At 42.7% G+C, this 16,293-nt stretch overlaps 1 protein-coding gene across 1 annotated transcript; it reads left to right on the top strand.

Moving 5' to 3' along the window:
* The first annotated feature begins 343 nt into the window (after positions 1-343).
* On the top strand, positions 344-1,945 carry CHRM5 (cholinergic receptor muscarinic 5). Its single transcript, XM_024755791.1, has one exon. The coding sequence runs from the start codon at positions 344-346 to the stop codon at positions 1,943-1,945; it is 1,602 nt and encodes a 533-aa protein (XP_024611559.1).
* The last annotated feature ends 14,348 nt before the right edge of the window (positions 1,946-16,293 follow it).

The following is a 16,293-nucleotide window of genomic DNA, read 5'->3' as shown; positions in this document are numbered from 1 at the left end:
CCAGCCCTTTTTTAAAAATTGCCCATTAGAACCACAAGAGGGCAGCAGACTCATGTACAAGAAAGGCCTCAGGCATTGGTAATCATAAAAACCAAAGTGGGGAGATGCCTTTATAAAAAGTGTTATCAAAACTTTAGAGATTTCAGCATCTTGCTCTGAATAGGTGTGGGACCACATTTAATGTTCTGTTAGAAATTATAAACAATGAGTGGAAAAGAAATTCATGCTGGTGAGTGGAGCTAATGTATTTCCCTCTCTTCCAGAAACTGGCCAGAGAAATGAGATAGAAAAGAGAACAGTCTAGAACCTAAGACTTACTCCTAATGTAAACTCTTGCACCAGGATGGAAGGGGAATCTTACCACAATGCTACTACCGTCAATGGCACCCCAGTGAACCACCAGCCTTTGGAACGCCACAGGTTGTGGGAAGTCATCACCATCGCAGCTGTGACAGCTGTGGTGAGCCTGATCACCACCGTGGGCAACGTCTTAGTCATGATCTCGTTCAAAGTCAACAGCCAGCTGAAGACAGTTAATAACTATTACCTGCTCAGCTTAGCCTGTGCAGATCTCATTATTGGGATCTTCTCCATGAACCTCTACACTACCTACATCCTCATGGGACACTGGGCTCTCGGGAGTCTGGCTTGTGACCTTTGGCTTGCACTGGACTACGTGGCCAGCAATGCTTCTGTCATGAACCTTCTGGTGATCAGTTTTGACCGATACTTTTCTATCACAAGACCCCTGACGTATCGGGCCAAGCGTACCCCAAAGAGGGCTGGCATCATGATTGGCTTGGCCTGGCTGATCTCCTTCATCCTCTGGGCCCCAGCGATCCTCTGCTGGCAGTACTTGGTTGGGGAGCGGACGGTCCCACCAGATGAGTGCCAGATCCAGTTCCTCTCGGAGCCCACCATCACTTTTGGCACTGCCATCGCTGCATTCTACATCCCTGTTTCTGTGATGACAATCCTCTACTGCCGAATCTACCGGGAAACAGAGAAGCGAACCAAGGACCTGGCCGACCTCCAGGGCTCTGACTGCGTGGCTGAAACTGAGAAGAGAAGGCCAGCTCACGAGGCTCTGCTCACGTCCTGCTTTAGCTGCTGCCCCCAGCCCACACTGGCCCAGAGGGAAAGGAACCAAGCCTCCTGGCCATCCTCCTGCAGGAGCACCTCCGTCACTGGGAAGCGATCCCGAGCCACTGGCCCGAGCACTGAGTGGGGCAAAGCTGAGCAGCTAACCACCTGTAGCAGCTACCCCTCCTCAGAAGATGAAGACAAGCCCACCACTGACCCTGTCTTTCAAGTGGTCTACAAGAGTCAGGCCAAGGAAAGCCCAAGGGAAGAATTCAGTGCTGAAGAGGTCAAGGAAACTTTTGTGAACGCTCAAACTGAAAAAAATGACTATGACACCCAAAAATACTTCCTGTCTTCAGCTGCTGCTCATCGACCCAAGAGTCAGAAGTGTATGGCCTATAAGTTCCGACTGGTGGTGAAAGCTGATGGGACCCAGGATACCAACAACGGCTGTCGCAAGGTGAAAATCATGCCCTGCTCCTTCCCGGTGTCCAAGGATCCTTCGACGAAAGGCCTTGATCCCAACCTCAGCCATCAGATGACCAAACGAAAGAGGATGGTCCTCGTCAAAGAGAGGAAAGCAGCCCAGACCCTGAGTGCAATTCTCCTGGCTTTCATCATCACGTGGACCCCTTACAACATCATGGTCCTGGTTTCCACCTTCTGCGACAAGTGTGTCCCAGTCACCCTGTGGCACCTGGGCTACTGGCTGTGTTATGTCAATAGCACTGTCAACCCCATTTGCTATGCCCTCTGCAACAGAACCTTCAGGAAGACCTTTAAGATGCTGCTTCTCTGCCGATGGAAAAAGAAAAAAGTGGAAGAGAAATTGTACTGGCAGGGGAACAGCAAGCTCCCCTGAAAAGTAACGACTCCCCTCAAAAGAATGACCAAGGTCAAGGTCCTCTGAGGACGGGTGAGCTGATTCTGCTTTACTTTTCAAAAAGACCTTTTGAGTCCCTGAGGACATGGAAAGCCTCGAGGTCCGTCGCCAGAAGGAAAGAGTCACAGCTGCCACAGTTACTGCCATATTGAACGATTCTTTTCCATGACCAGGGTCGCCTGATGCTGCTGGAGTGTTTGCCACCAAAGTAAAGAGACAGACTCATGACCCTTCACAGGAGGAGGAGCAGTTGGTCACAGCGAACAACAACTGAGGGAGCTCCTGTCCAACCTTCTGTGGGCAACAGCAGGACCGGTGGAAACCTGTCACAGAGTTTTGTGCAGTATGTATGTGTCTATGAAGTTGTCTCATTTCAGTGAGAACGAGGAGAACGTAAGTCAGTGTCACCTGTTAACAAGAGTGATATTCAACTGGCTTCTAAGATTCTATTTCTTTATGAACTGATCAGTATTTATTATGCAGCTATTATGTGCTCTGTACTGTGGTATGCTTTCCTGTCCCTACATCTGAGCAAAGCTCTTGCTCTTCCTTTTCACAACTGATGCCAATTCCTGGTACCCACTGAGGCCAGGCTGGTCCCCACAGAACCACCCTTCCTCTCAGAGTCCTGGGTCTGAAAGGACACTGGAACCTGACCACACCCAGTCCTACAGAGAAGCCTCTATTCTGCTAATAAAGGTGATCAGGTCTCCACAGTCATTTATTTTGTTTTTACCAGTGGGGACTTTTTTCCTTTTATGTAAACGAATATTATGTATTGTAGTTTGTGCCCTTTGAACCCATTTATTTATGCTCTGTCCTTAGGAAGACTAATTGTATGACAGCTCTTCACTGGGTAAAGACCTTCTCCAGTCTGTTTAATCATGGTTCTCTTAAATTATTTTCAGAGGTCTTTCTAATCTCTTCACAAGGCAAACCTGAGGCAAAATGTGCAAAACAAATTTGGTTTCACTCCATGCTTCTGAACTTCTTCCAGGCCCTTTTGCAGGCCCTCATCCAGACCCTCAATTCACACCCAGACACAAGCAGGTCACTTTGCTGTCTCCAGCCAGAAATGCTATTTAGAGGGACAGCAGGGGAAAGGCTCTTTTAAAAAAAAATAGGTCCTCCAAATCATGGCTCAGAAATGACTTACTGGGCTTCCCTGGTGGCACAGTGGTTAAGAATCCGCCTACCAGTGCAGGGGACATGGGTTCGAGTCCTGGTCTGGGAAGATCCCACATGCCGCGGAGCAACTAAGCCCATGTGCCACAACTACTGAGCCTGCGCTCTAGAGTCCGCGAGCCACAACTACTGAGCCTGCGCACCTAGAGCCCGTGCTCCACAAGAGAAACCACCATAATGAGAAGCCCGCCTACCGCAACGAAGAGTAGCACCAGCTCACCGCAACTAGAGAAAGCCCACGTGCGGCAACGAATACCCAACACAGCCATAAATAAATAAATAAATTTATTTAAAAAAAAAAAAAGAAATGACTTACTTAGTCATTCCTCTCCAAATTCACAAAAATGAGAAGCCCAGAAAAATACAGTTGAGGTCCAGTAATGCTGGCTATGGTCATTAAAAATGACCATGTTTTCTTTAAAAACAAAATGTAGGCCATAATAATGTATGAAAATAAAAGTTATCAACATACATTTAAATATCAGGATTATCCAAAAACCAAATTTTAACTGAAATCTCTGCGTATATAAACAGACCAAATCTAAGAGGTTTCTTTGATAATTCTGAAAATAAACCAATGTGCAAGAAATCAAAACAATACAATAATGCATAAAATTAATGAACAGTCCACAAAGAAAGCAGCAGTATAGCATACAACAAGGATTTTAAAGATGAAACATTCCTGTCAGACAGAAACTCATTATTTAACCTGTTAATTACATCTGCAGTTGTATATAAAAATCTCTGGACTTCTTTTCACCTAATGTGGGCCAGTTCTTTTTCAGCCTCATTTGCTAAAGGGATGTAAAAATAGCTGGTTTAGTTGTCCTGGGAATTTGGTATGTACTTGAGTATAGGAGAGTTTCAAGCTTTCCACTGAAGAGTGAATTGGCCTCTTCTACAGAGTACCAAGGACGCTTCAGGGAAGTGGAAACCCAGGCCTCTCCAGCCCTGTAGGGACTTGATGTTGAGATGAAACATCTTTGAAGCAATGTAGCTGCTGAGGCTTTATGAAGGGCAGGTTGACACCCACCAAGAATTTGGTAGAGAATATTAACTGGCTCAATTCTCCAAGACAGAGACTCCCAGGTCTACAAGATGCCAACAGGATGTGGCTTCATAAGCTCTGGATAAACAGTTGATTCTTTGAGTTTAAGGCTTTGACAAAAGTGAAAATCCCTCCAAGAGGATAGCACTTTGAGCTCACTCACTGTTCACAGTAGACAGAGATACAACCTAATTCAAACAAAAGAACACAGAACTGAGGGGGTGGGCTGGTGGAGGCACACTTTTCTCACCCCACAACTGCCTAGAACTAAGCCTTTTTTTGTCTTTTGTGAAATTCATTGAGAGGCCTATGCCTCCTACATCACGGGCTTTGGGAGGCAACCAGTTATGAAGACTACCTATGCCCCTTGACAAAGACAAAAAGAATGCCCCAAACTACTAGGGGAAAGTAGACTTCTTTAGAATAGGGCCTCTGGTGGGGTCCTCAGAATGAACAGATCCAACTGTAAACTACAGGGACCTGATGCGTGGATGGGTAGGGTGTGGACTGACTTTGGATCTTAGGCCTTCTTAGAGCTTAGAGCTCTAAGAGCTTCTCCAAAGCTCTGTTTGTGGTACACTATGTGCATCTTTGATTAGTGGCCTGTTGGATACTGCTATGTTGCTAATATTGTGGTTTGGTTCTCCTTGCTGTGAATTTGATGGCTTATTGAGGAATCTGTTTTCAGTACAATGTTTGGTTAAAGCATTTTGTCAGTATTCCTGGTCTCTGCTTTGCTCCTTTGGTGAATGTCTTTTGAGGGTGATGCTGATGTTTGGCTCTTTGTCATTGTGAAATCTGCACCTAATCTCTGGAGAGAAAAATCCCATTGTCTACTGTAAATACTGGACTCACAGCAAAGGATGTGGGGACTGGATTGCTTTTCTGTATCATACTAGCATTGTTCTAGATATTAAAGAAATTTAACCACACAGTAGTCCAACGCAAAGTGTTTAAATAAGAAAACGGTCTCGGGCTTCCCTGGTGGCACCGTGGTTAAGCATCTGCCTGCCAATGCAGGGGACACGGGTTTGAGCCCTGGTCCAGGAAGATCCCACATGCCTTGGAGCAACAAAGCCCGTGCGCCACAACTACTGAGCCTGGGCTCTAGAGCCTGCGCTCTAGAGCCTGCAAGCCACAACTACTGAGCCCATGTGCCACAACTACTGAAGCCTGCGTGCCTAGAGCCCGTGCTCTTGCAACAAGAGAAGCCACCTCAATGGGAAGCCCGCGCACTGCAACCAAGAGTAGCCCCCACTCACCGCAACTAGAGAACAGCTCCATGCAGCAACGAGGACCCAATGCAGCCAAAAATGAATAAATTAAATAAATAAATTTGAAAAAAAAAAAAAGAAAGAAAATGGTCTCAGTGAGCTTGACAGATCCATCTATGTTAGAGATTCCACACACATTCGCATTGCCTGGCCTTTTAAGGTGGTAGGGGTTGATATACAATGTAGATACATGTCCCTCTTGCCACCTTTGTGATTTTCCCCTTTCCTCTCAGTTACCAAATGACCAAATTAAGATGAAATAATGATGACAAGATTCCTGTGACTAAAATGATCCCATCACCCTCCAGGACGAGAGAGGTGAGGCAGACCTCAATCCAGGGCACGTTAGCCAATACCTGCAACAAACCAGAACAGCAGCATTTCTTCTCCAACTGCTCAAAGAGCTGGTGCCCCAGTCATTTCATTCCCATTGTAAGGGATACTAATTCCCATCTCCTCCTACTCATATCACCAGTAAAGTTTGAGATTATATAATTCTTTCCAATAAGAGCCCCAGATTGAGAGTGAGAGGAAGAAGGGAAATACTTTTTTTAAGCATCCAGAAAGGAACCAGAAGAAAAATTATTTAAAACATACAACTTAAAAAAAAAAAAAAAAAAAAAAAAACATACAACTTTTTTGGGGGGGGAGGATAATTTTAAACTTAGAAAAAAAGCTGCAATAATAGTACAGAGAACTCTGATATCCTTCTCCCACATTCCCCAGTTGTTAACATTTTGCCACATTTGTGCTGTGTGTGTGTGTGTACACATTTTTTTTTTCTCAACCATTTGGAGTAAGTTGCAGACATCACATCCACTGACCTCTAAATACTCCAGTGGGTATTTCTTAAGAACAAGGAAATTATCTTACATTACCACAATACAAATACAAAATCAGGAAATTCAACATTGCAGTAATATTATTATGTGAATCATAATTATGTAATACAGTCCATACTCAACTTTCACCAGTTGTTCAAACAATGTTCATTATAAGAATTTCTTTTCCAGTTAGGAGCTAATCCAGGACCACACACTGCATTTAGTTGTCATGTCTCTTGGACTCTTTTAATTTGGAAGAGGTCTTCAGCTTTCTTTCGTCTTTTATGATATGGTCATTTCTTTAGCGTACATTCAATCCAATTTTTAAAAAAGAATTTCCAGGGACTTCCCTGGTGGTCCAGTGGTAAAGAATCTGCCTTCCAATGCAGGGGATTCAGGTTCGATCCCTGGTCGTGGAGTTAGGTTCCCACATGCCACAGGGCAGCTAAGCCCTCACACCACAACTACTGAGCTCCCATGCCGCAAACTACAGAGCCCACGCGCTCTGGAGCCCACACGCCACAACTACAGAGCTCAAGCGCCCTTAAGCATGCACGCCACAACTAAAGAAGAGAAAAAAACCCACACGCCACAACTAGAGAGAAGCCCGTGCACCACAACAAAGATCCCGCATGCCGCAACTAAGACCCGACACAGCCCCCAAAAATTAATTAATTAATTAAAGGGTTAGTTTAAAAAAAAATGAATTTCCATCAGTTTGCGGTTGTCTGATGTTTCACATCAGATTCAGTTTGTTTGTTTTGATTTGGACAGGAATGTCACAAATGTGATATTGTGTCCTCAGTGCCTCACATTAGCAAGACATGATGTTTTATCCCAGTAGTGGTGACGCTAACATGGATCGCTTGGTTAAAGTGTACCTTCCATCCACCCCTCCACGTTTCTCCACTATAAATTTACTATTTTTCCCTCTGCAACTAATAATTTTGAGAAAGAGATTTTAAGCCTCTATAAACATCCTATGGGTCATCAGGTTTTCACTCAATAATTGTAGCATATCTTTATTATTCTCATCAAGTTATTCCTATGATGATTGCCAAGTGGTTGGCATTCCACTGTAAGGAAGACTTGTTCCCTCTTTATTATCTATTTATTTACTAATTTATTACTATTATAGACTAACAAACTCATAATAATTGGTTAAAACCCATTACTGTCATTATTTCAATGTTAAAATTGTCACAAATTTATGCAGTAAGAGCCCCTTCAAGATGATTCCTGTGACCCTTTGACATAGTTCAAACATTTGTTGAGCACTCCCTTACTTTCTGGTACAAGAAGATATTCCAGGCTCATCTTTACTCTCCCCACCCCAACCCAAGAATCAGCCATTTCTTCAAGGAGCCCTGGTTTCATTAAGTAGAGAATGGTACCTGACTCAGTTCTAGAATCAGGATGTATTCATTGCTATTAGGCCCTTTCAGTGGATGGAATTAAAAAATATGTATATGTGTATACTTACTAAAAACAATGAGTTCATATTGACATCTGCAATTCAAACAACAGGGGCTTCCCTGGTGGTGCAGTGGTTAAGAATCCGCCTGCCAATGCTGCGGACACAGGTTCAAGCCCTGGTCCGGGAAGATCCCACATGCCACGGAGCAACTAAGCCCATGCACCACAACTACTGAGCCTGTGCTCTAGAGCCCATGAACCACAACTGCTGAGCCCATGCACCACAACTACTGAAGCCCGCGCGCGTAGAGCCCATGCTCCGCAACAAGATAAGCCACCACAATGAGAAGCCTATCTATGCACCACAACAAAGAGTAACCCCGCTCGCCTCAACTAGAAAAAGCCCATGCACAGCAACAAGGACCCAACGCAGCCAAAAATAAACAAATTTATTTTTTTTTTAATGTTAAAAAAAAAAATCAGTAACCCTTGTTTCATTTTTACTCACAGTCATTTTGTTTTTGTTTTTCTTTCCTCTATTTTTCACTGGCGCCACCTTCTCCAAATGCCCCAAATCTTTGTACCCTCTTTCCTTCACCATCTTTTTAGATCCAAGAACCACCATCCAGGCAACCTGATTACTCCTTTGTTTGGTTACTCATTTGTTCAGCAGATAATTATTTATCTCTGTGGGAACCATGTGACTTCAGAGGGGAATAAGACACTGTCCCGGCCTCCAAGAACACAGACTAACAGAACGAGGGACAGGACAACAGTACAAAGAGAATCACTCCAGTGATGGCTGGAGGCCTCCAGCTCTCCTCCTCCCCAAGCACAAACATTTCCCTTCTCTAGGCCTCTTTTTTTCCCTGCTCTTTGGCAGAAGGGGAAACTAGCACCAAAATCTGAACTGCAGAGGGTAGAACCCTTATATGATTGAAAAGAGAAAGTGAGTGAAGAGTAGTAAGATGAATGTGGATTATATCCAATATTCCACTTAGAAGCTCTCACAAGCAATCCTCTGGTCTTTTTTTATCCAGTCTGGTTCCCAGGCCTTTCAGAAAGGAGTCTTGCCCTGTCAGGATACAGCCTAACCTTCCTATTCCATAATCCAATCCCTTCTCAAGGTAGAGGTCAGGTAGGAATGCAGAAATTGGAGAAGTTGTCAGTAGGATTCTGCAAGGACACTTTCAAAATCAAATACATACAATCACACACATATTTACATACATAAAACTTGAAGCAGTGAGGATGGAAAAGAGCCTCAAGCAGTTGGTTCAGAGTGGGAGGGCTGAGAGCCTACCAGGAGCTCAGAGTCCTTCGAGATGCCTTGAAGAAGAGCAGGAACTTCCTTCCCAACCAATCCCTACCAGCCCCAAAGAAGATGAAGGGAAAGAGAAGCTGCTTTATGTCACAGACATCTGCTGGGCCACATCATTTAAAGATGTGAGGTTGGGCCGGAGAGCAAGTCAGGAGGGAAGGCAAAGCTTGTTTTTCTTCCATTAACATATTATCTCAAAGGTTTTGGGTACCTGAGGTTTCTACTAAAGACTCTAGGCTTTGGGGCAGTGATTTTCATATACCACAGTTAGTTTAGAGACTGGTTAACAGTAATCAGTCACGCCAGGTGACCATGGAACGCCATACACAGGATTTTCCCTTACCGTTTGTCCTGAGAGGAGCGAGGTGTGTCCTCGAGAAGATAAGGCGAATTCAAGCCTGCAAGGCCTCCAGGCGGCCTCTGCCTACCTGTCCAGGCCTTCTCCTCTCCCCTCTTCCAAAAGTGGTCCAGCTATATGGCTCTCTCCATTCCTTCAGGGGCCGACCTCCCTCCCACCTCAGCTCACACTGGGAAGCCCCTCATTCTCATCCCTTCTTCTCAGCCTCAGCCTAGTTTATTCCTATGTAGTCTTTCGTCTTACCTCATAGGTCACTTTCTCAGCAAAGTGGTCCTACATTGGCCCTCTACCCTCTCATCCAGATTCCCATGTTATGAGCTTTTATAGCACCCAGAACTTTTCCGTGGAGCACCTATCAAGGTTTTCATTACATATATTTATGTGTTTGGTTATTCATGTCTATTTCTCCCACTGAACTCTAAGCTCTGAAGCCAGAGTCATGCTATTTTGCTCACCATTGGGTCCCCTCACCTAATAGCCTTTGGCACATTCAAGAGTATAGGTGCTTCCGGAGCAGGGATGCACTGTGGGTCCTGCCGAGTGGGCGGGGCTCCCTGCTTTCTCCTGCTCGGGGTAAAAAAAAAAAAAAAAAAAAGAGTATAGGTGCTTCACAACGTAGTCTTTACTAAATAGTAAGTGCATACCTGAGATAAGCGATGGTTGTAAGGTAAGACTCCTGGGTTTTGTGGGCTTTCTTCTAGCATGGTTAGTATCTTTGTGCTTCCCTGAGAAGTAGCTTAATTCACCACGAGTCTCTGATCTCCATTTTTGTCTGATTTGAGCTGGGATCCCTAAAAATGATGAAGCTGTATGTGGCAGCCACCCAGAACTGTTATAGTGGAGAAATTAAGATTCTTCCCACCCTTCCTTGAGAACAGGACTGTTGTATTACTAGTGCTTTCCAGTCCAGGTAGCTTAGAGTCCAGAGAGGAAAGTCAAAGAAGTAAACAGGTAATCCGATAAAATGAAATTCTATAACGGTGTAAGCACAGGCACAAAAGGGGACAAAAAAGAGTCTCTTATCCAAGACTTTGGGGCATCTGGAAGATTTTTGACAAAGGTGATTTCTACACTAAGTCCTGAAGAAAATGTAAGAGGTAGACAAGGAAAAGGGATGGGGGTGGGGTAGAGAGTTGAGAGGAAGAAATAATCAAAAAGGTCCAGAGGTGAGCAAACATATAGAACTTAAGAGTGGGGAAATGAGGAAAACTCAAGATGTAAGTGGGATCAAAGTGGCAAGAAGTGAATCTGGAGGGACCATGGTCAGGGTCCCATATTTTGAAGTCTATGGAGAGTCTACAAAGGGTTTTTAATAAGGGAATGACCCCATCGGATTTGCCTTTTAGAAGGATCTTTAGGTTTACAGTGTCTGAAACTCTAGGCACCAGACATTAGGACTAGAACTGCTTTGCCTTGGAAGTCAGTTTCTCTTGACTACACCACCCCTTCTGAGGAGTGTTTGGAAGGAGAGAGGCAAGTCCCCAGATCATGCCAGCAGCTGTAGGCAGAGGGTGGGCAAGTGAATAGATGTATGGCTGTGTGTTGATCATGGGTATGTGAATGTTTAGCTTTTTTAGTTTAGCTTATGAGAGAAGCACTGTAGGAAGTAGTTAACAGGACTTGCTCTACGTTACCAGCAGGTGAGCCTGGGAAAATTTTAACCTCTGTTTCCTCATCTGAAAAGTAAGAATATTAATAATTATGAACTTTCACTGAACACTTATATGAATAGGGTTAGTATTAATATTAAGTGGGATGATAATACATGTAAAGTGTTCTAAACAGTTCTACTTATGAAGTAGATATTTCCCCCATTTTACTCATGATGAAACTGAGGCTCAGAAAGGTTTCTTTCCCAAGATCATACAATTAGTAAGTGACGGAGCCAGGACATGTATTCACCCAATTGCTCCCTTAACTTAGAAAGTTCCTTCTGACCCATTCATTCAAGATGGATATGGAGGCAACACAGCCAATTTTGCATTGACTGAGGGAAAAAGAGAAGGCTTTCAGCAGGTTGGAGATCATTTGATCAGTTCTGGATAAGTGCATAAGTTAGGACACTGGGTTCAAGTGATAGACACCTACTGGAACTAGATTTAGTAAAACACATAAACACTATACTAGAGGATATACCAGTGCTCCGTGGAACGCAAGGGCGAGAACGCAGCGACCTCAGGAAAGGATTTGAACGAAGGTACAGTTCTCAGATTTCATCTTCCACTTCAGCTTGGAACCTGTTTTCTCCTTTTCTATAGTGTACATGGTAGAATAAAGAGCCATGAACATCTTGCAAGTTTATATGTTGCAATCTACTCGTTTAGTCCCTGAGTTTTCATTTTTTTAAATTCCCCAGGAACAGCCTTTGGCCTAACCTGGATGAGATGCCCATAAAAGCAGAGCTGCACAGCACAAATATGGTGGCTGGGACAACATCTTTGCACCCCCTTCTCAGGGGAGAACCAGTTACAGGGGTAAGCTGGGCAACAGCTCAACAGATGTACATTAAAGGAAGGAAGGCTCTCATTGTCAGAGTTTAGATTTTTCTCTGCCCTTCCCCACTTTCCAATTGTGTTAATATATCTCATTTTCTCCTCCATAAAGATTCAATCCTACCATTCCTCACATTCTGGGAATAAAATAATTTACTTTTGGGGATAGAAAGAAATTTGAGAGACCATCAGGTAGGTGCATATATAAACCTCCTAAGAGGTGACTTCTGCCCAATTTTTTAACAACGCCAAGGAAAGTAAATCTCACGGTCACTGGCACCTCACAATTTTGTTTACTATGCCAAGAAATTCCTCTTCACAAGAAACTAATTCCTTCTGCTGTATTTAAGTCCATTTCCTTTCTCAGACTTCAGAGTGGTACACAGCTCATCAGAATTTGCTTTAAAGGGATTATCAAGCCTTTGAAAAATCCCCTCAGCGTTCTCTTTACCAAACTAAAAATTACAGCCACTTTAATCCTTCTTAAAGTATATCTAGTTAATATAGTCATGAGGTCAGTAGAATCATTTGTATAGAAAAGTATGAATGTTAATCGCTGGCAGCTTTTCTCTAGACCTGCTCTACATATCTTATTATAGAGGCTAAAACTGAACACAGTACTCTCCAAATCAGGATAAATGATAAGTAAGGGGCTAGGCTGGAGATGGTGGGGGAAGGGTTTCAAGAGGCTTTCACTGAATCCCTGCACGAATTGCAGCTGAACCTCCATGGACTTGAAAGGTTGTCCAGCAGCTACTTGCTCCACCAATCTCTACCATACTCTCCTTGTGGGCCAGATTCCTTAGACTGTTGATTCTGCTTACCTGTGGCTCAGGATCAACATACCGCCTTCTCTGATACAGTACCACCCAACTGACTGGCTCAAGTCCCACCCTCAGTCCAACCAGCTGTGGATGGGAAGGCAGGTCCATCCAGGCCTGTGAAGAGACAAGTGCAAAATGAAATTTCTTTCTTGTGTATAATGCACAAGATACCATGACAGCAATGATTGCAAGGAAGCTTTTCTTACATATCTTCTCATGGTCCCTTATGAATCACCTCATAAAACTTTTAGAATGATTCCGTTTCTTAATCTTCATGCCAAATTTTCATGATCACTTAATTCTGAAGCTTTTCTAATTTTTTTACTACAGTTATTTAGAAATATGCTTAAAAATATCCAAATATATGTAGTAGGAGCAGGATTACTTCGAGTGGGAATACTTTATATATACATATTTTCCATATGTATATGGAAATTTTTGTTTACTAAGGAGGTACAGACATAAATCTTCAGTCATTACTAGTTCATTAAATTTTAGTGGAATTAAATGCCTTGTCAAAGTTTTCTATTGGAAATGCTGTGCCCAGATAGTTTTTACGGCTCTACCCATTCCTCCTGTTTACCACTTGACATTATTAATTTACTCCTCCCTCTTCTCAGGTTTGCCCAGGCTGGCTCAATGCTATCAGACTGCAGCCGCTGTGAAAAGCTTAAATTCCCTATGCTCCCATGATGAAGCTGTGTTACTGTGGGAAAGGAGATAAACTAATACATGGTGCTATTTGCGGGAGGGGGGATTTTTATCTAAAATAGCTATTTTAGTATTTCATCATCTTTTTTTCAGGAATATTAAAACAATGTTCATAATTTATAGGCAACATCTGAATTTTGCAAAACCTACCCTCAAGTTCTCCTAAATAATTATAAACATTTGTACCAATTGGATATTCTCATATACTTTTCAAATTAAAAAATAATTGACTGTGACAATAATCACACCTAAAGTGCTAAAAGGAGAGCACAACTAGGTCCTGCCTCAACATACTCTTTGAACAACACTAAAGGACTGGGTCGCTAGCTTCTATTGTGTTCCCTAAGGTTAGTGCTTAGCAGAATTTCTGTTGGGTTAAAATACAAAATGCATATGTAAACCATCCTAAAAGGTGAACTTTTTGCCCAATTTTTAAAGAACTGATTGTAACCATGCAAAAATATGACTATATGTGACCTAGAAGGCAATTCTAAAAAACGAAAATAGTTGTTTTAGTTTTTTCTTTAGGATATTTAATAAAAATATTTTCAATAGATTTTTAGTTGAACACTAAAAAAAACCCCAAACTTCCTGAAAGTTTGAGTAACTACTTAAATGAAAAAGGTCTTATCATTGACCTCATCAGGACCTTGAAACTCTTCCAGCTACTGAAAAGTATGCTGAATGGTTGCTTCCTCTCTCTTGTCAGAGGAAACATAAGAAAAAAAATAACAGACTTCACTACTCTGGGCATGTTAGGTAAAATGCCCATTTTTTTCAAAATGTTAACCAGACTCGAGATGAGTCCTGAGGTTTTGACTCCTAAAAAAATGCTTGGAAACTTGGGAACTATGGATCCATCCATAGGGCTTCCAAGCACTCAGGGCTTCCTGGCAAGAATGGGCCACAAAGATCTGTTTTGCACAAAGTTACTACTCAGGTTTAATTTAGCAGAACTGAAAAAATTTTAACCACAAAGCTTACATTTAAAAGGAGATACATGTAAACTGAATCTAACAAATACCCTAAGGAAGAGCAAAACACTTTGTCTCCGAGAGAGGAACAGCAGAAAGAACCCAAGGAAGTTAAAAAAGTTGGCACCAATCATACGGTTCTCAAGGGTAGGAAGTAATAGTATTGGGTTAAAATTATACTGGAATTTTGGATCTGAAAAGGAATTTACAGGTCTAATCCAAATCCCTCAACTTATAGATGATGAAACTTGAGGCCTGTTTATTCATTCAACAAACATTTATTATGTGCCTACATGCTCAATGCTGGAAATAAAACAATGAACAAGACAAGACATGGTCCAAAGAGGGAATGTGACTTGCCCAAATTCACAAAGCAAGTTAGCAACTAAACGGGCTGTTTGCACTCAACTCCAAATTGTCTAATAATATACAATCTATTCTGCACCTGAAAATACACTAAGCATTTGATGAAGGAGCTGTGCAAAGATTTTCATATACAATTGATGTAATAACATTCTGTAATAAGGTATAAATATATGTTTATATTATATTCAGAGTGTTAAAATCTACATAAAATAACGACAGTTTTTTAATTAGCAAATGAAATGGTAATTTCCTTGGAAGTGCTTTCTAATTTCTAGTTTATTAGGTATTCCATGTGCGAATTTTGACAACCCAAATTTTGAAATTTTTGAATATGATTTCTGGTTGTACAACTATGACTCTTACTATATTCTGGCTGCTCTGAATTCCAACTTTCATGCAATCTGTGTTCTAATATTTTAGTTATTTTCAGTAAATAACTATTTTAAAAGATTCTAACCATTAACCAGTTTACCCACCTTATTCATTCATAGCTTAACCAGTGTGGTTACTTTAGTGTATGTAATATAATCAGAGATACAGCTTTTAAAACGTCCTGCATTGGAACTTATTTCTTTTATCTTTTTTGGCAGCGCCACGCAGCATGCAGGATTGTAGATTGTAGGTCCCCCACCAGGGATTGAACCTGTGCCCCCTGAAGTGGAAGCCCAGAGTACTAACCACTGGACCGCAATTGAATTCCCTTTTTTAAAAAAATATTTATTTTTGGCTGCGTTCGGTCTTCGTTGCTGTGCGTGGGCTATCTCTAGTTGTGGCAAGAGGGGGCTACTCTTTGTTGCAGTGTGCAGGCTTCTCATTGCGGTGGCTTCTCTTGTTGCAGAGCACGGGCTCTAGGCACACAGGCTTCAGTAGTTGTGGCGCATGGGCTCTAGAGCACAGGTTCATTAGTTGTGGCGCATGGCCTTAGCTGCTCCACGGCATGTGGGATCTTCCCGGACCAGGGATCGAACTGGTGTCACCTGCATTGGCAGGCAGATTCTTAACCACTGTGCCACCAGGGAAGTCCCGAATTCCCTTTGATTTTTTTTTTTTTTGAACTCATTTCTTTAAAAGAAAACTCATGTACCTGATTTCAAAATGAAAAATGGCACCTATAATAGGATAATAAAAGGGAAAATAAGAGTTTGGAACCAATCTTTTGTTGTTGTTGTTGTTTTTGCTTATTTAATAACCCTAAGAAAGCAACAGGGGAGTTCTCTAACATAGGAGAGGATAGGAGCCCTAATAGAAGCAATACTGCAGCCTCAGAGTTCTTTAATTAAAACAATCCAGGGCTTCCCTGGTTCAAGCCCTGGGCCGGGAAGATCCCACATGCTGCGGAGCAACTAAGTCCGTGCGCCACAACTACTGAGCCTGTGCTCTAGAGCCCACAAGCCACAACTACTGAAGCCTGCACACCTAGAGCCTGTGCTCCGCAACAAGAGAAGCCACCGCAATGAGAAACCCGCGCACCACAACGAAGAGTAGCCCCCGCTCGCGGCAACTAGAGAAAGCCTGCGTGCAGCAACGAAGACAC

Source organism: Neophocaena asiaeorientalis, unplaced genomic scaffold, assembly GCF_003031525.2.
Source record: "Neophocaena asiaeorientalis asiaeorientalis breed wild unplaced genomic scaffold, Neophocaena_asiaeorientalis_V1.1 scaffold945, whole genome shotgun sequence".
Classification (NCBI taxonomy): Eukaryota; Metazoa; Chordata; class Mammalia; order Artiodactyla; family Phocoenidae; genus Neophocaena; species Neophocaena asiaeorientalis.
Note: the sequence above shows the minus strand (reverse complement) of the source record. Positions and strands in the feature narration are given on the sequence as shown.

Excerpts from the sequence above, each read along its gene's own strand:
- CHRM5 (XM_024755791.1), top strand. The coding sequence starts at position 344 with ATGGAAGGGGAATCTTACCACAATGCTACTACCGTCAATGGCACCCCA.